Source organism: Pezoporus wallicus, unplaced genomic scaffold (genome assembly GCF_028554395.1).
Source record: "Pezoporus wallicus isolate ANWC-B61680 ecotype Strahan unplaced genomic scaffold, APGP_CSIRO_Pwel_v1 contig_3365, whole genome shotgun sequence".
NCBI lineage: Eukaryota > Metazoa > Chordata > Aves > Psittaciformes > Psittacidae > Pezoporus > Pezoporus wallicus.
Genome location: NW_026640883.1, coordinates 877,727 through 893,656, shown reverse-complemented (window position 1 = coordinate 893,656; position 15,930 = coordinate 877,727). Strand labels below are relative to the sequence as shown.

General features: G+C 48.2%; 1 protein-coding gene across 1 annotated transcript; it reads left to right on the top strand.

Moving 5' to 3' along the window:
• Positions 1 to 1,423: 1,423 nt before the first annotated feature.
• On the top strand, positions 1,424 to 15,682 carry ACTR1A (actin related protein 1A). Its single transcript, XM_057421064.1, has 11 exons — positions 1,424 to 1,582; positions 6,919 to 6,983; positions 7,843 to 7,918; positions 8,660 to 8,785; positions 9,558 to 9,682; positions 10,002 to 10,218; positions 10,809 to 10,901; positions 11,631 to 11,805; positions 12,644 to 12,705; positions 13,075 to 13,115; positions 13,462 to 15,682. The coding sequence occupies exons 1-11, from the start codon at positions 1,535 to 1,537 to the stop codon at positions 13,562 to 13,564; spliced, it is 1,131 nt and encodes a 376-aa protein (XP_057277047.1). The 5' UTR covers positions 1,424 to 1,534; the 3' UTR covers positions 13,565 to 15,682.
• Positions 15,683 to 15,930: the final 248 nt, after the last annotated feature.

Here is a 15,930-nt window from a genome sequence, read left to right as displayed (position 1 = left end):
AGTAGTCCTGCACATTGTTGCTAGAGCAGCATCCTGCTTTTTAATCATCATAGAGAAAAATGATCCACAAAGCGCTGAAATGATAGGATGAGTGCTCCTGCTTTGTTGCATCTCTCATTTAAATAGCTGAGAGCTTATTCTAATATTCACAATGTACCTTTTAGGGGATTGCATACAGTCGGGAAGGTGGCAAGCAGACAAATGACTATCCGCTAAGAAAGGAGGTAAGCAGCTGGTATCCTTGTGAATCACTGCTTCCCCCAGTGAACAGTATTTCACTTATCCTGTTACTGTGATACTACTTTATGTGACATCTGCCTGAGAAGTCAATTACGGTCGGCTGAGAAGGTAAATAAAACAGAATTATGTGTGAAATGCTGTGTGGGCTTAATAAGTACATCGTGAGTTTCTCCTGGCATTTACTGTGGTGATACAATGCTAGTCTTGAAATAATTTAAACTCCTCCATCCTGGCTATCTATAAAAAGCCTTTTACACTATGTGAGAATCACAAAGATAAATACCTGAGATGAGATTGTTTGCTTGGGCTAAAGCAGAAACTATAGAATAAAAGCCCCAGTGTCTATAGGAAAGATACAGTAAGAGGGAGATGGGTTCTGAATCGGCTTCCACGTGCACTTACAGTGCTGACCTTCACTTTAACTGGTTTCAAGACCCAGTGTCTTGCTCAGAGTTTCGAGTGAACATGTCATTTGAGTGTCTTTGTCAGTCACTGATTATTCAAAGTGCTTTTAGAACACAAGTTTGGGTTGGAAGGCACCTTGAAGCTCATGGAGTTCTAACCCCCTCCCACAGACAGGGACACCTTCCATGAGACAAGGTTGCTCCAAGCCCCGTCCAACCTGGCCTTGAATGCTGCCAGGGTTGGGGCAGCCACAGCTTCTCTGGGCAAGTCAGCCAGACAGCTTCCCATTGTTGCTTTACATGTAGCAAATGGAAACCAAAAGGTAACACATTGTTTGGTACCACAATGCCTCTTGTGTGTGGTGGTGTGCTGCTGATTCGTTTCTGGTTGCTATGCCTCAGAAAGTACAGAGAAAGGAGGAGATGCTTGGAGGTAACAGATATGTCATGACCAGCAGCTTGTAGAGATAACCCCATGAAATGATGGGACAGCAAAATGCTGCCATTAGCATAAATTCCCTCTACAAAAGGTGATGGGATCGGTTTCTCTCAATTCCCATCAGAAAAATTAGGGGAAATCCCAATCCATTAAACTGCAAATCATGCATCTGGAACGCAGTGGGATTTGGTAGAGGTGCACGGCTCCCCCTGCACTCAGCGCTCGGGCCTCACGCCGAAAACCCCACTCCTCTCCCCGTTGTCCCGCACTACAGCTCCCGGCACCCCCGCTCCTTCCCGTCGGGCGCCGCGCAGGCCCCGGACTACACTTCCCAGCGGCACCGCCGCCGCAGGAATACATCGCCCAGGCGGCCCCGCGCCGCCGATCCGCGCGTGCGCCGCCGAGGGCTGGGCTGTTGCTCCCTGACGGGCGGCTGCGGCGGGTCCTCGCCATGGAGTCCTACGACGTGATAGCGAACCAGCCCGTCGTGATAGACAACGTGAGTGCGGGCGGCCAGGCGCCCCGGGAGCGGGGAGGGCGGGAAGGGCCGGCGGGGCGCAATCCCTTTGTCATGGGGGATGGCCGCGCCCCGCCCGCCGCCACCATTACCCCCCCCATTCTCCCGCCGGCCTGGCCGCCGCCTCGGGCCTTCGTACAGCGCCGTACGCTGCGTCCTCGCAGGCCGCCGCCGGGGCGGGGCGCCGCGGCTCGGCGCACCGCGATTGGCTGAGGTGCGTGTCTGTCACCCGCCGGAGCGCCGCTGCCCCTCGCCGGTGGGGAGCAGCCCCCGTCGCCGCCGAGGTGTGTGGTGGCGGGGCGCGGCGGCCCCATTGGCTGTGGCGCTGTCAGTCAGCGGGGCGGGGGGGGGGCAGCCCTGCGTTACCTGCCCGGTACCTGTGTTCATTGGCAGCCCGGGGCCGCCCGTGAGGCGCGGCTGCATCCCGGCCGGGCGGCCCCGCCTGGTGGCGAGGGACAATGAGGGCTGGTGGGCCCGGTTTGGGCCGCGCTGCCCCCTCCTCCCTGAGGGACCGGGCTGGAGGCGATGCTCTGCAGCCAGCGCCCCAGCACCAGCCACCTCCCCCCGGCGCTGATCACAGCAAGAGAGTGCTGGCATCCATGGCGTGGATCCCGCGCGGAATCCTGCAGGAGCAGAGCTCCAGAAGGAGCCGCGCTCAGCATGGGTTGCATCAGCTGTAATCTGACAGTGGGGTGTGGCGTTGCAGATGGCTGCTCCCAACTGATAATGCTTCTCGTGAGCTCAAAGCAGACCTTCAACCTGCGTGGGTAATGGCTCGGCTGGAGAGGAACAGTAGTTACTGCATGTCCTGGGGAGGTACTTCTGGGTCCAGCTCTGAGTAGCTGCATCCATGTTGGGGTCTCAAGAGAAAGGACCATCCAGGAAGGGGTGGGAGGGCATATCTTGGACACTGCCTCCGTACAGTGAGTCACAGATTGATGCTCCTCCCTTCTGACTTCTACTGCCAGTGATTCAGATTTTGTTGTCTCGAAGGGTCAGTGCTGTGCTCACTTTTTTTCTCCACAATCTTAATTTCTGCTGAATCTTTTTGCCATACAATGTGTGGACTTGCTAGCCTAGCACTTCTCAACCTACTCCCTTTATTCCCCATAGGCTGAATGATTGTAGGTCTTCTCAGATCAAGCCAGTTATTTTTCTGACCCCTTCTTTATTATCAATCCCAATTGCCTCTCTATATCTTTGAGTTCTCTGACACAGTTTTGTTTTTGTTTTTCTCCCCTGGAACTACAGCAGAGGGATTTAGTTAGACATTGAAAGAAAATACCTAATGGAGAGGGAGATTAAGCAGTAGAATTGACCACATGGAAATAAACGTTATCTTCTGCATTGGAGACATTAAAGAATACATTGATTGCTTTTAGAGATGACTGGAATAGTGCTGGAATGACCCTGCTGCACTGTCAAGTGATGAGCTAATCATGAAAGTTACTTCCAGGCGCGCTGGTACTGTTGAGGATAAGTTTGTTGTACTGCAGTCATGTAATAGCAGCCTATATCCAATTTCAGCATGTCCTTCTGTTATTTAACACAGCAGTTGCACCCCTGCTTCGACCTGAAGAAGGGCTCTTGTGCCAGCAACTGACTCTGTTTTTTCTCTCATTTTATCAGCTTGTCTTATAAAAGCTAATTCTTCTTGCCTGATAAATGAGTTTCCCCCCTTCCCCTCCCTGTACAAGAAGCAGAATGAAGCAGTTGTTGTGACATCTGCCTTGAGCACTGGCAGGCTGTCAGTGAGGAGCCTTGTGGTGACGCTGCATTTTTGGTACTCTCTGGAGTTCAGGCAGGATGGGAAGTGGAGCTGCACAGAGCAGGTACCGTTGTTCCTGTTGCCTCATTACAGCTGTGCCTCAGAGAGTTGCAGGCACTTTTGCAGGGCAGAATGTTTTCCCATCTCATGTGTTGGAGGTTGTGAAGGGGGAAATAAGATACTGAGCTGGTGAGTGAACCAGAATCTCCCTGTCTGAGCCCTGCTCTAGCATCTCAGTGTGTTCCAAAAGGATGTTAAAGTATAAAGCTAAAAACTCAAGAAGGGTTTTTTCCTCTTACCAAACAGTATGCTCAGCTGCATGTTTTCAGTAGGGAGAGTGCTGTAATATACAGTGAGAGGCTGGAGCTGTGCCTCAACACAACCTTAATACTCTTCATTGTCTAATAAGTAATTTCTAAGAGTTGTGTTCCCATCTTGCACTGCATCAAGAACTCTCTGAAATAAACTCTCTGGAAGCCCTGATGAACATAATGCACATGTAAATAGATGGTATGGTTCAGCTGTGTCCTAAGCAAGTCCAAATTCCTTGACCTCCATGGAATTGTCTCCGTTTACATAAAAGAGGATAAAAGATGGCTTTGTAGTCTCTGTGGTGGTGTTTTAAACAGCTGAGCTGTCATTAAGGGCCATTGTCTTTGGTTTGTGCTTGATCTTATAAAATGTGTATCTAATAAAACAGTTTTACAACAATATGAAACATACACTCTCCATGACAAGTGCTACAAAGCAGATTGACTCTTGGTGGTTTCCATTTATATTTGGGTCCTAAATGCTCCAAGATGAATGAGTCAATAAGTGACTAGCGACAGAGCTAACGGAAGAGGCATGTACAGTTACTTCAAGGTACTCGGGAGACTTTTTCATGAGATTATCTTCCTTGACCTTTACATTTGACATGTAGTTTTTCTTTCTTCTATTCCAAACAGAATGGGATGAAAGCCCAGACAGGATGATTACTGGTGGAAGGATGTTAATCTTTATGTTTTTTAAAAGGTTTTAATAAATCAGAGCTTGTAGCAGAAGGGAGGATGCATGGGTTTTTTGCTTATTTGAAACAAAGATTAAAATCTCCAAGTTTTTACTTTAAACCTTCTGAATGAGCCAGGGTTACTTAGAAGTTTAAACCTTTTCCTTTCATTGCACAGGAATCTGAGTGGTCTATAATAAACAGATATACTCAGTGCACACACAGCTTCAAAGAAGTAAAATGTTTTCAAGAAAAATGGAATAGGTCAGAAAGTGCTGTCAGGTCTTTGTATTGCGGAGATAGCAAACAGCTGTGCTTGGTGTGCACTTGGAAGCACAGCTCTGTTGAAGTCTCATCCTACGGCACATTCAAAACAGTCATTCCTCTTTGGCTCCAGCTAGGAGTTCTGAGCTACCCACATATTTGGTTAACTTTGAACCTTGATATGTAAACCTTAAAATGCAGAACTTGCTGGGAGTCTCACCAGGACATAGTGGGTGATTTTAAGCCTGGTATAAGGAAGTTTCAGTCTCTACATTAAAACAGGAGCATCACTGTTATGCTGAAACCACTTCCCAGCAGCAGACTGTGCTGGCAGCAGGAGCAGTCATTATCTTCAATAAAATAGTCAATAAGCACAATATTCTGATGTGGTTCTGGTACTGCTTTTGATTCAGCTTTTTTTTCTACAAGACTTGACAAAGGATGGTATTATTTCCTAGGTGTAGAGTTGTTTATAAGGAAAATAAAAATAGTGGGTTTGTTCTTTGCTTTGCTTTGACGTGAGTAGCCAGAAGAGTCTGTCTAAAGGGAAGTCTTTTAAACACTTCACAGCCCACTTTGTCACAGTGCAGACCTTGGGATGAAACTGGAGTGAAGTCCTTCTTGCCCAGAGGGAGTAGTCCTGCCCAGGTGCCAGCTTGGATGTGTTCCTTGAGCCAGCCTGGCTGCAGGTGTTGGTCAGGAGACAAGGATTCAAGCAATCTACCTTCTATATGTTTTATAACTAGCTAGGTTTGGTTTGCAGGGTGTTCCTGATCTCATCTCCTATGGATGCACCCTTGCAAACCTGATACTGGCAGGTTTAAGGCAGGAGTGCCCTGGTAGCAGAGCACAATCCTATGTGCAAAGCCTAGCACTTCGTTTGAAATTGCTGATAAAATAGCTTGGGAATAAGGCACTGAGCTGTGAACTGGAGAGGCTGGGGCTGCCCTGCATTCCTTTCTGCTGAGCCTGCTCTGGCTGGTAACCTCTGGCAGCCCGAGCAACTCATTTGGCCTCAGCCTCCAAGAGAAAGCTGTGATGCTGACCTATACAGAGGTGGTGGGAAGAAGAAAGCAATGGAGGAGCTGAGTTGTTACTCATTTTGAAATGCTCTGGAGCAGCCAGAATGACTTTTTGGCCTCAAAAACAGAGCAGTTCTGCTGTAGAGCCCTTGAGAGTGAACAGTCACTTCACAGGTCATGGGTTTCAATGCAAGCTCCCATGCTTTGCTCCCAGTATGTGATAAAGTGGAACTGCTCCTCTTTCTGCACAGAGTTTGCTCCCATACTAGTCTGGGATTACCAGTGTGGTTTATCCAAAGGGATGCTATGAAAATCCACTCCTTGGCAAACTCGGGTATTCCTGCAAGCTGCTCTTTGTTTTGAGATGTCATTTCTTATACAGGGAGAGGAAATGGAGGAGGGGAAGGAGTCAGCACAGATCCAAGTTGATGATGGAGTTCCCAGGATGCTTCCGGATGACACTGACGGGATGGGAGGTGTAGGGCCAGATGCCCGGCACTGACTCCCTGCCAGGGCCTCCCTGTGGCTGGTTTTGTCCACTCTGTGTTTGCTGCTTTCAGTGTTGCAGAAGGCTTTTTGGATCCGTGCCGTTCTGACTGCCATACTCAATCTCTTCTTCCTTGTCCCTTCTAAATAAGCCGTATCCTGTCAGCCGCTCTTCCTGCCTGCAGCCTTTCCTCTTGGAGCCTGACTGGCACCTTTGTTCTTCCCACATCCTAGTGTGGGTTTGTTTCCAGTGTCTTTTCTGACCACATTTCTGTGACCTGCCTCCTTAGTGTTAGCTAATTTATCCACCACCTGATCTTCTTTTCCCTAGTCTCCACTCCACTGTTTCACACAGTCCTTTCCTACCCCTCCTCTGACTTTATCCACCCTCCCTCCATCCTTTCTGATTTTCTTCTGAGAGGCCTACAGCCTTCCTCCTCCTCCTTTTAGCAGGGTTAGCCTCTTGCCTTCCTAGCAATAGCACTGGGTAGAAAAACACTTTGTACAGAGCAGCATTTAGGTGTGCATGTGAAGCAGGACCAGGATGCCCCTGGGTGTTTGCCCATGTATGATGTGTCACTGCCAAGGAAGGTGCCAGTTACTCCCCTTTTGTGGCCCTGCTGGCACCTTCCCATGCCCAGTCCTGCCTGGAGAATCAGTCTGTGGGGAGCTTTATTCCTAGTAAAAAAGAGAAGATCTGTCACTGCTGATGTACTTTGCTGCTCCTTTAAAACTTGTGAAGATGGCTGAATGAATGACAAACTCATGTATTTATCTGTTGCTCCTACAGGGTTCGGGTGTGATTAAAGCGGGTTTTGCAGGCGATCAAATACCGAAATACTGCTTTCCAAACTAGTAAGTATTCTGCTGGTCTTGTTAGTTTCTTAGTGCCTTGTACCAATTGTCTGATACATAGAGGGGAAGAATGGTCTGATTTCATCACTGGAGAAATGAATTATTCCATTTCTGCCTGCTGCACAGAAGCATCAGGGAGATGTGACTCTGCTGCTAAGCACTTTGAGATTTTTCCAGTGGGAACACACCATAAAAGATGACTTACCACTTTGTCAGGCTCAACATCCAACCAGAGATGTAGGATCTTTTTTAGACTTGAGACATGAGGAAAAGAACTGTCAAAAAGATGAAGCTGGGACAAGAGGTGTGAAGACCTCTGTACATTCCTGGTGTGTGATCTGATGCCTTGATTACTGCCACGCTTCCTTGGAAGTTTTCTGAGAGTTTTAATAGAAGGAGGACTGCTGGATCAGGAAAACTCATAGTCACTGGAGTGGGTTTTGATGAGTATATCTGTGTTCTGTACGATGAGGTGGGGTATGGGACTATGAGAGTCTGGTCTGAGAAACCTACCTGGGTTGGGCAACACCATGTGGATCTATGGGTTCAGACCATTGCTCAGTGTAGCCGTGCTCACCCCAGTTACTGCTGAATAAAGGAGTCCTGAATCACCAGGGAGAGTGTGGGCAGACTCAGCAATGTGTCCTGCCAATTCAGAACTGTCTACAATCTGTTCCCTTCACCTCTGATTCTTAGATTAGCACAGAGCAAACTTGGGTCTGTCTGCACCTTCCAGTGCCCATGCACTCACCCGTTGTTTTAAATGTACTGATTAGTACAGAGGAACACAAAGTAATTAGTCCTTGGGTGCATCTGAGCTTGCTCTCTAGAAGTGTTTATACTCTTGCCTCTGTTCCAGTGTGGGCAGACCAAAGCACGTTCGTGTTATGGCTGGTGCTTTAGAAGGGGACATTTTCATTGGTCCAAAAGCAGAGGTAAGAAACTTATATACTGCATTTCTCCATACATCCCAGTATGCTGCTGTAAGAAGAAGCTGTAGCAGTTGTACTTGAAAGGGCTGTGGTTCCTTGGTATCAGTATATAGATCTGAAGAACAGAATGGATTGTCACTTTTAAGCATGTCCAAGATAGAGTGGGAAGCTCCATAAAATTCTTGCGCCAACCTGCTGATCACAGACCTTTCTCCCAAGTCCTTCTATATCTCTCCTTTTTCCCTAGGCTACTTCTAGGTCTGTGTGGTTACATCCCCATCTTTTTGACAGGGAACTTTAGCAATGGACCTACTTGGTTGCCTTTTATTTCCCTGACATGGGCAAGAAGCTTGCTTTCCATAGTCCTGCGTTGTCAGCGTCTAAGTCGTATGGTCTCACATTTCTTGTGAGCCCTCCAAACTGCATTCCCTGTTATGTTTTGCCACCCTGTTATGTTTTATATCATAACTGAGCTGGTAGGACAAAAATACCATTTGATAGGTGCCTGTATGTTATCTTGAAAAGTGTTAAAATGGAATGTGCTCTACAGATGCCAGACTTGGTATAAAAAGGCCTTGTTTAATCTTGTGAATGCTTCTTTGGGAGAGATGTTTGTGATCAATGTTTGGGTTTTGCCTTATATGCTAGAGATAAGTTGTCTTTTAGTGGAATAAAAAGTGAGTCATAGGGATCAGAAATGTGCATACCTGTCAGACTCAAACAATCACTCTTGTGTTTGCTCAGGAGCACAGAGGTCTCCTCTCGATCCGTTACCCTATGGAGCATGGCATAGTGAAAGATTGGAATGACATGGAGCGCATTTGGCAGTATGTGTATTCAAAAGACCAGCTTCAGACATTCTCAGAGGAGGTAAGATACCTCATTATGGATGGCACGGATGTCATTCAGTGTGTGTGTAACACCAGGTCCCTTGGAACTCCAGGAAAGATACGGGACTTTTCCTTTTCTCTTCTTTCTAAGTGTGTCTGTTAAAACTGCATTCTTTCACCTCTGGGGAGATCCTGCATGAGAAGTGTCCAAGCAGAATTCCTCCCCAGATCTAATGTTCTGGCATGATGGAAAATCTGACTTTCAGCATTTGTTATTCACACTCTCCCTTATGATTCTGCTTTAGGCCAAGTGCTTCTAACTTTTCCTGTTCTGCCTGCACATCAGGCGTATCCACTCAGCTATGACATGAGTTGAAGTGAGGGAGGAGAAAACCACAATCCTGTGGTCTGGAAAGAGCTGACCAAAAAATTGTTAAATGACTGAGAGTGATAGGTTGTATAAGTGGAGCAGGAATATTTCTGCCTGCTCGTGGTAAGACCGTACGCCTTCACCCTTAGAGGAGTGTGTGTATTTTGGCTAACTTGGCTGACTTCTGGCACTGAGAGTCATCTTGTTCATTCTTCATGGAGCAGGGTTGCTCACAGAACAGATTTCCTAGACCTTCTTCATATCTAGACCAGAACCCTGCTGGTTTTCCAGCTCAATAGAGGTTATTCACAGTCTAATACAGCTCAGTAGCTGAAGTTATTCCTTTCTACCTGTCCTCTTGCACAAGTGAACAAATAAGCAGAAATTTTCAGGAACACATGCTCCTGGTTACTGCAGCACAGCTCCTTCTTTTCTTTACCAGCATCCTGTGCTGCTGACAGAAGCACCCCTAAACCCACGCAAGAACAGAGAGCGTGCTGCCGAGGTGTTTTTTGAGACCTTCAATGTGCCGGCACTATTCATCTCCATGCAAGCTGTGCTTAGCCTGTAAGTGTTTCTTGTCTTTGATCTGTGCTCCTGAAATGTTGCCATGAAATCTACTTTTAACCGAAAAAAAACCCCACCTGTGGAAGCCCACACTGGTGGCTGACTTAGCCCCTTGTCAGGCAAGAGCTGAATCTCACTTTTAGTTTCTGTAATAAAGATTTTACAGGAATTTGCTGAATTATGATGAGAACTATTGGGGAGGAGGAGGTTAGCCCCTGTTCATGTGAAACCTCTGCTCGCTGAGTAGAGCCTGCATGTGCTGCATGCTTGGGGTCACTCCGAATTGCTTGTTCTGACTTGATTGTTTCCCCTTTGCTAGCTACGCCACTGGGAGGACTACAGGAGTGGTGCTGGACTCTGGGGATGGCGTTACCCATGCGGTTCCCATCTATGAAGGCTTTGCCATGCCTCACTCCATCATGCGGATTGACATCGCTGGCCGCGACGTCTCCCGCTTCCTGCGTCTCTATCTCCGGAAGGAGGGCTATGACTTCCACACAACCTCTGAGTTTGAGATTGTCAAGACCATCAAGGAGGTGATGCACTGTCTGTTTCTGGCTTTATCCAAGAAGGGACTTCTGCCCAAGGGCAGTCATGACTTGGGGAAGTCTGTTGGGAAGTGCCAGCCTACCTAGCTCCACACCTCATTCCTTTATCCATCAGAGGGAGACACTGCTTGAACAAGGGGTGGTGGACAAGATGACCTCCAGAGGTCCCTTGCAACCTCAGTTATGCTGTGTTCTGGAGACTTACAGTCAAGGTTTCGTCTAATCACTGTTGAGGGGCTGTTAACATATAGATGGAGACTTGCTGGTGATTCAGAATCTGTTTTGCATTGATCTGTGCTGCAGTTTCTCAGGGTCTGATGATACCTTTGACTAGTGTTTGTTTACCCTTCAGGGCAAGGGTCTGTAAAACCCATGGCAGTCAGGCATCACAGGTGGGATATTACAGGTATTTTACTTGATGTGAGCCCAAAAGGTCTTTCCCCAGCACAAAATATTGTTGACATTGGTCTCCCCAAAGGGATCTACAGATTTTGATTGTTAGTGAGAAAAGTATTTTATCAGAGGCATTTGGGTTTACTCTTCTCATCTCCTCCTCTGTGTCTCTGTTTCCTCTCCAGCGTGCCTGCTACCTGTCAATAAACCCCCAGAAGGATGAGACTCTGGAGACCGAGAAGGCTCAGTACTACCTGCCAGATGGAAGCACTATTGAGGTTTGTAAGGATTGCCCTCAAAGGATCCTAATGTGAAGCACAGGGTTTCCAGAATAGCCTTCTGCCTAGTGATGGAAAACTTAATGTGGTGTTAGGGAGGAGGGGATAGTTTTAAAAGACCAGAACCCATCCCAGGCTATTGACTGGGCACTAGAATTCCTAGGGGAAGCAAACATTGTTAGAAACTTCACAACTCCTACTGGAAGTCCTGGATAGGGATGCAGTGCAGCCATGGGGACTGAGGGCAGGCTCTGATCTAGCAAATCTTTATGCAGATTGGGTATGGAGTGTGAGTAGTTATCTGCTCACTGAATTCAGCAGTGGTTTTGTATGTGGCTTTCATCTTGCCCAGAGGAGCACAAACAATTCCTTTGAAGAGTGAGTTAGGAATATTCCTTAAAAGACTGAGCCCACTATAGAATGGTGGAAGGAGAGGAAATACAGGTCTTGCCTCTAGCACCATGGGTGGATCCACTCCCTTTTCTGCCAGTGACCTGCTGTATGGAGCTGAGCAAGTTTCTTCATCTCTTTGATCTGCAAAATGGAAATAGTGCTCTTTCTAGAAGTAGACCAAGCTGGTGTTCACTTGGGAACTAATGATGTAGCATCAGTGCCCAGGATGCTTCATTGCTCTCAGGTTTCACCTCAGAAAGGCAGGCCCAAACTGTAGATGGTGCACAGAGCCTCACTGCTGTCCCTTCCCCTCTGTGTTAACTTCTCTGCTTGCAGATTGGTGCTGCCCGTTTTCGAGCCCCAGAGCTCCTGTTCCGGCCAGACCTAATAGGGGAGGAATGTGAAGGACTCCATGAGGTGCTTGTTTTTGCCATTCAGAAATCAGACATGGACCTGAGGCGAACACTGTTCTCCAACATCGTGCTGTCTGGAGGCTCCACACTTTTCAAAGGTTCCTGTTCTCTTTCAGTGGGCTGTGACATAACTGATCTCTTGCTTCCTTCTCCTGTGAAACTGCAGAGATAACCTAGATCGCCCAACTTGCCCTGGGGGGTGAGGGCTGTGGGAACTCAGGGGGATTACTGTCTATGAGCCCTAATCATACCCTTCTGGGTATGCAGGACACCACTGCCCTTGTATGTCACCTCCTGGGCTTGCAGGGTTTTTACTGTTTTCCTCCTGAGTCAGGACTGAGTAAGTGTTTTCTTTCCTGCTGCTGTAGTTCAGGATATTTGAGACCAGGTACCTAAAAGGCTCTTGAATCTCCTGAGGTTCCCTTAGGTCTTTGGCGTGTGCAAGAGTTCGACAGTCCTGGTGCTGCATACATGTGTGTCAGCTACACAGAAAGCTTTCTACCCCTCCCCTTAGTGCTCAGGTAGTCCCCATTGACTTAAAAGATGTCCCCTGCCAGAACCTGTTGACCTGTTACTCACAGATGGACATCTCCAGATAGCTCCTGGTCTTCCCATTTAAACCCTGCTCCCCTGTACACATGGGCTGAACACAGGAGGAACGCACAGGGAACAAGGAGGTCCTGGCTAAAAATCCTATTTGCTCCTCACAAGTTGCTGCTTAGGGATGGAACCCAGTGTGCTTTGTTTGAAATGGGTCTGCGTGAGATCAGATCCCATTATGTTGCTGTCTGTGTTCTGTGCCTTTCCAAACTGGTCTGTCTGTGAGATCTGGAGTGGAAAATTTGAATAGGACTGCATAGGACAAGTCCACATTGTTAGCAGATGGAACCTGGGATTTGGATGAGGGGCTCACACTCCGCACTTTGTCTTGCACAGGCTTTGGTGACAGGCTGTTGAGTGAGGTGAAGAAACTAGCTCCGAAGGACGTCAAAATAAGGGTAGGAGCAATCTCTTTGTGTTTATGCTTCCTGCATATAGTGTTCTGTCACCTTTAAAGAACCATGCTGAGAGTGCAACTGTCGTTTGCTTCAAACCAGAAATGACTTTCCTGAGACAGCCCAGCAGTATTTGCTGTTGCGATGAAAAACTGTTTTCATCACTGAGAAGGTGGCTCCTCTGACAATGTGGCCCCTGTCCAGGATTCTGGACCACAGTGGCTGTTTTAAGGGGTGCTGTTGGGTGTCCCTCTGGTGGGAGAGATCATACCTGTGTTTGTCAGCTGTTAGCCATAGTGGAATACGGGCAGCATGCCAGGAGGAGCAGTCTGGAGCCTGGGAAGGTGCTGACCGATTCTCTCTTTCTCCCAGATATCAGCTCCTCAGGAGAGATTGTATTCAACGTGGATTGGGTACGTAGTACATGATGGCACATCTTGCTGTGGGATGGGGGCTAGGGAGGTACAGCCTGACACACTTGCACTGTTGTTCCTTACGTGGTCAGGAGGGTTTGTTCACCTGCACGATGATCTGCAACCAGCAGGTGGTTTGGGAGGGTGAGCTGATGGCAGGCTCCAGTGCAGGCACATCTGAGGCCAACAGGAGAGGAAGTGACTGTCCAGAGAGTGTTTCAGCTGTAGATAACTGGAAGCCTCAGCAGCTTTCTGATATGGGGAAGCATTGTGCAATAGAAAGAGCTCACCTTTGCAGAGAGAGTGCTGCCAGCATTGTCTTTTAACCCATACTGTCTCTCCCCAGTGGCTCTATCCTGGCCTCACTGGACACCTTTAAGAAAATGTGGGTTTCGAAAAAAGAATATGAAGAAGACGGAGCTCGTGCCATCCACCGAAAAACCTTCTAGCCCTGGGACCTGTCCTCAGTCTCCTCCGAAGACTCACTTCAGTTCTAAACTCGCTTTTCTGAGTCCGAGTGTCTGAGAGCCGCCTGTGTGTGTGTATGTGCGCCAGCATGCCCCGATGTCACTGAGCAAAGACAACAGCAGCAGGAGGGTTGTATTAGTACTACTAACTTCTTATTTTTTTTTATTTTACTTCTGTTGGTTTTGTTGTTGTTTTTTTTTATCATTGGAAAGGGGAAAATACCAATCCGAATGTCTCCAGAATGGCCCATTCCTTGTTCATTTCAGTCCCTTAATTTCTGTATCGCAGTCACATTTGTCACTGTAAAACAAAGAAGCAAGCAAAAACAAAGGGAACAGCTTATAGAAACTGCCTGGCAAGCCAGAAGGGAGCCAACCACTGCTTTAGTAAGCCCGACTGCAATGCCTGGATTGTCTGCAAACACAACCAAGGCCCCATAGCAACTTCCTTCTTCAGCAGCGGCTTCACCATCAGTAGGTTTTCGAAGTTGGTTTTAATATATATATAGATTTATTTTTTTTTTTAATTAAGAGAAAGCACATTCTCAACAGTTAAACCCATTTGCCCCCATTGTTTTGGGTGCGTGAGTGCGTGTATGCCTGTGTAACTTCTTAGCCTGATGCGTGAGTCTGCACCGCAGCTGGAGAAGTTGGTGATAGGACTTAGTTTGTATTGCATGGAGTAGAACAAAGCAAACCTAATCAGCTGTCATTGTACTAGACGGTTATTCTCTCGTACCTTGTTTTAAGTACCTTTACTTCTCTGGAAGCAAGTCCCCCAGAATGGGGGTGAAGGCACTTGTGTGTTCCCCCTCAACCTGCCAAGATTTACAGTGCTGAGTTCTCGTGTTCTTTGTAAGAGTGGAGGCTGTTTCCCTCCTTCCTGCCATGTCAGGGCAAAGGGAGCATGTATTCACAGCCAGGCATAACTCCTGTGTACTTCATCCATTCTGGGGCAAAAACAATAATTGGAAAGGTGCATTGTAATGTAAAAATTGCTTTATTTATTGAAATGTCTGAGGATATCTCAAATAACTGACCACAGCACCTGGGAATTACGCTTTGGGTCTTCTTTGAACACCTGATGCCAGCTGTCCCTTGCTCAATGTTAAGGCTGCGTACAGCACACTCGCTTAGTGCAGCAGCCAGCCCTGTGATGCCACCCGGTAACTGCTGTTCTCTATGAGTGCATTGAAGGAGAGGACAATAAACCCTACCAGGACATTGGTGTGAGCAGCAGGTTTGTGAGCAGGACCCTGTCATGCTGGCTGCGTGCCTTTGTTCAGCTGGTGGCTGCTTTGCTTCTACTGCTCTACAGGCAAGGGCAGGGCTACGGACCCGCTTGCGTTGGGGTGTGCCACTGCTTCCCCTTCAGGTTTGTCTTCTGCATTATTTGGTGCTCTTTCTGTTGTTTTCTGCAGTACGTGGCAGTAGCCGTGGAGCTGGAGTTGCTCGGTGGCAGTTCCTCCCTGTTCCCCTCCATCCTGTTCATTGCCATGCATCACCTTGGGGTCACTTGCTCTCGAGTGCAGAGCTGGGGTAGGAGCTACAGGGCTGCTGCAGAGGAGTCGGAAAGCGGGTGTCTTGTCCCAGCCCAGGTGAATGGGAGCAGCAGCATGTTGCCCGTGTAGGCACCATCGTCCCAGGGCCCACCACTGGGCTCCAGAGGCTGTAGGCAGGCAGGAGTGGTGGTCTCCTCCCAGCTGAAGCCAAGCTGCTTGTTCACTTACCCCTCAGAGCAGACTGTTTTAAGCAAGAACCCGTCAGGTAGAAAAGAACCATCAATGCTCAGCCTTTTGCCGGAAAAATCAGTTCCTCTCGCTGGTTTGCTGCAGCATGTGGAGGAGAAGCAGCATCCCCCCCTGTCGGTTCGGTCAGCACGTCCCAGGCAGTGCCAGTGATCTCCTCCTGCTCCCTGCCCCACTGCTGCCCTTGCAGAAGCAGCAGTGCTCCCCTCTGTAACCTGCAGTGACCGGACAGAAAGGTGCCGTCTTCGATCCAGCATTCGTTTGATCTGCCTGACTGTTCCCTCGCACACTGTCCAAACCATGTTGCCTGGTGGTGCCCAGCATACTTAAATAAAGTCATTCATATACAACCCTCAAGCCTCCTGGCCTCATCTTCCCACACGTGCAGTGTTAAGGAGGTAACCCATGTTTTTCTCTACTGCAGGTTTGCTGCTGCCTGATCTCAGCCAGAAAACACCATCTCTTATCTGGGATCACGTTCCTGGCCTGGCTTTTGGGCTGAGGGGAGGAGGGGCCTGGGCTTCAGCTGTGGTGTGCACTGGTGATGTCCAAAGCTGCTCTACTCCCCAGCAACCATTATCCTCAAGACATCAGTTTTTC

Excerpts from the sequence above, each read along its gene's own strand:
- ACTR1A (XM_057421064.1), top strand. The coding sequence starts at position 1,535 with ATGGAGTCCTACGACGTGATAGCGAACCAGCCCGTCGTGATAGACAAC. Across the intron at positions 1,583-6,918 it reads AGCCCGTCGTGATAGACAAC|GGTTCGGGTGTGATTAAAGC; the intron begins GTGAGTGCGGGC and ends TTGCTCCTACAG. Across the intron at positions 12,706-13,074 it reads CGAAGGACGTCAAAATAAGG|ATATCAGCTCCTCAGGAGAG; the intron begins GTAGGAGCAATC and ends TCTTTCTCCCAG.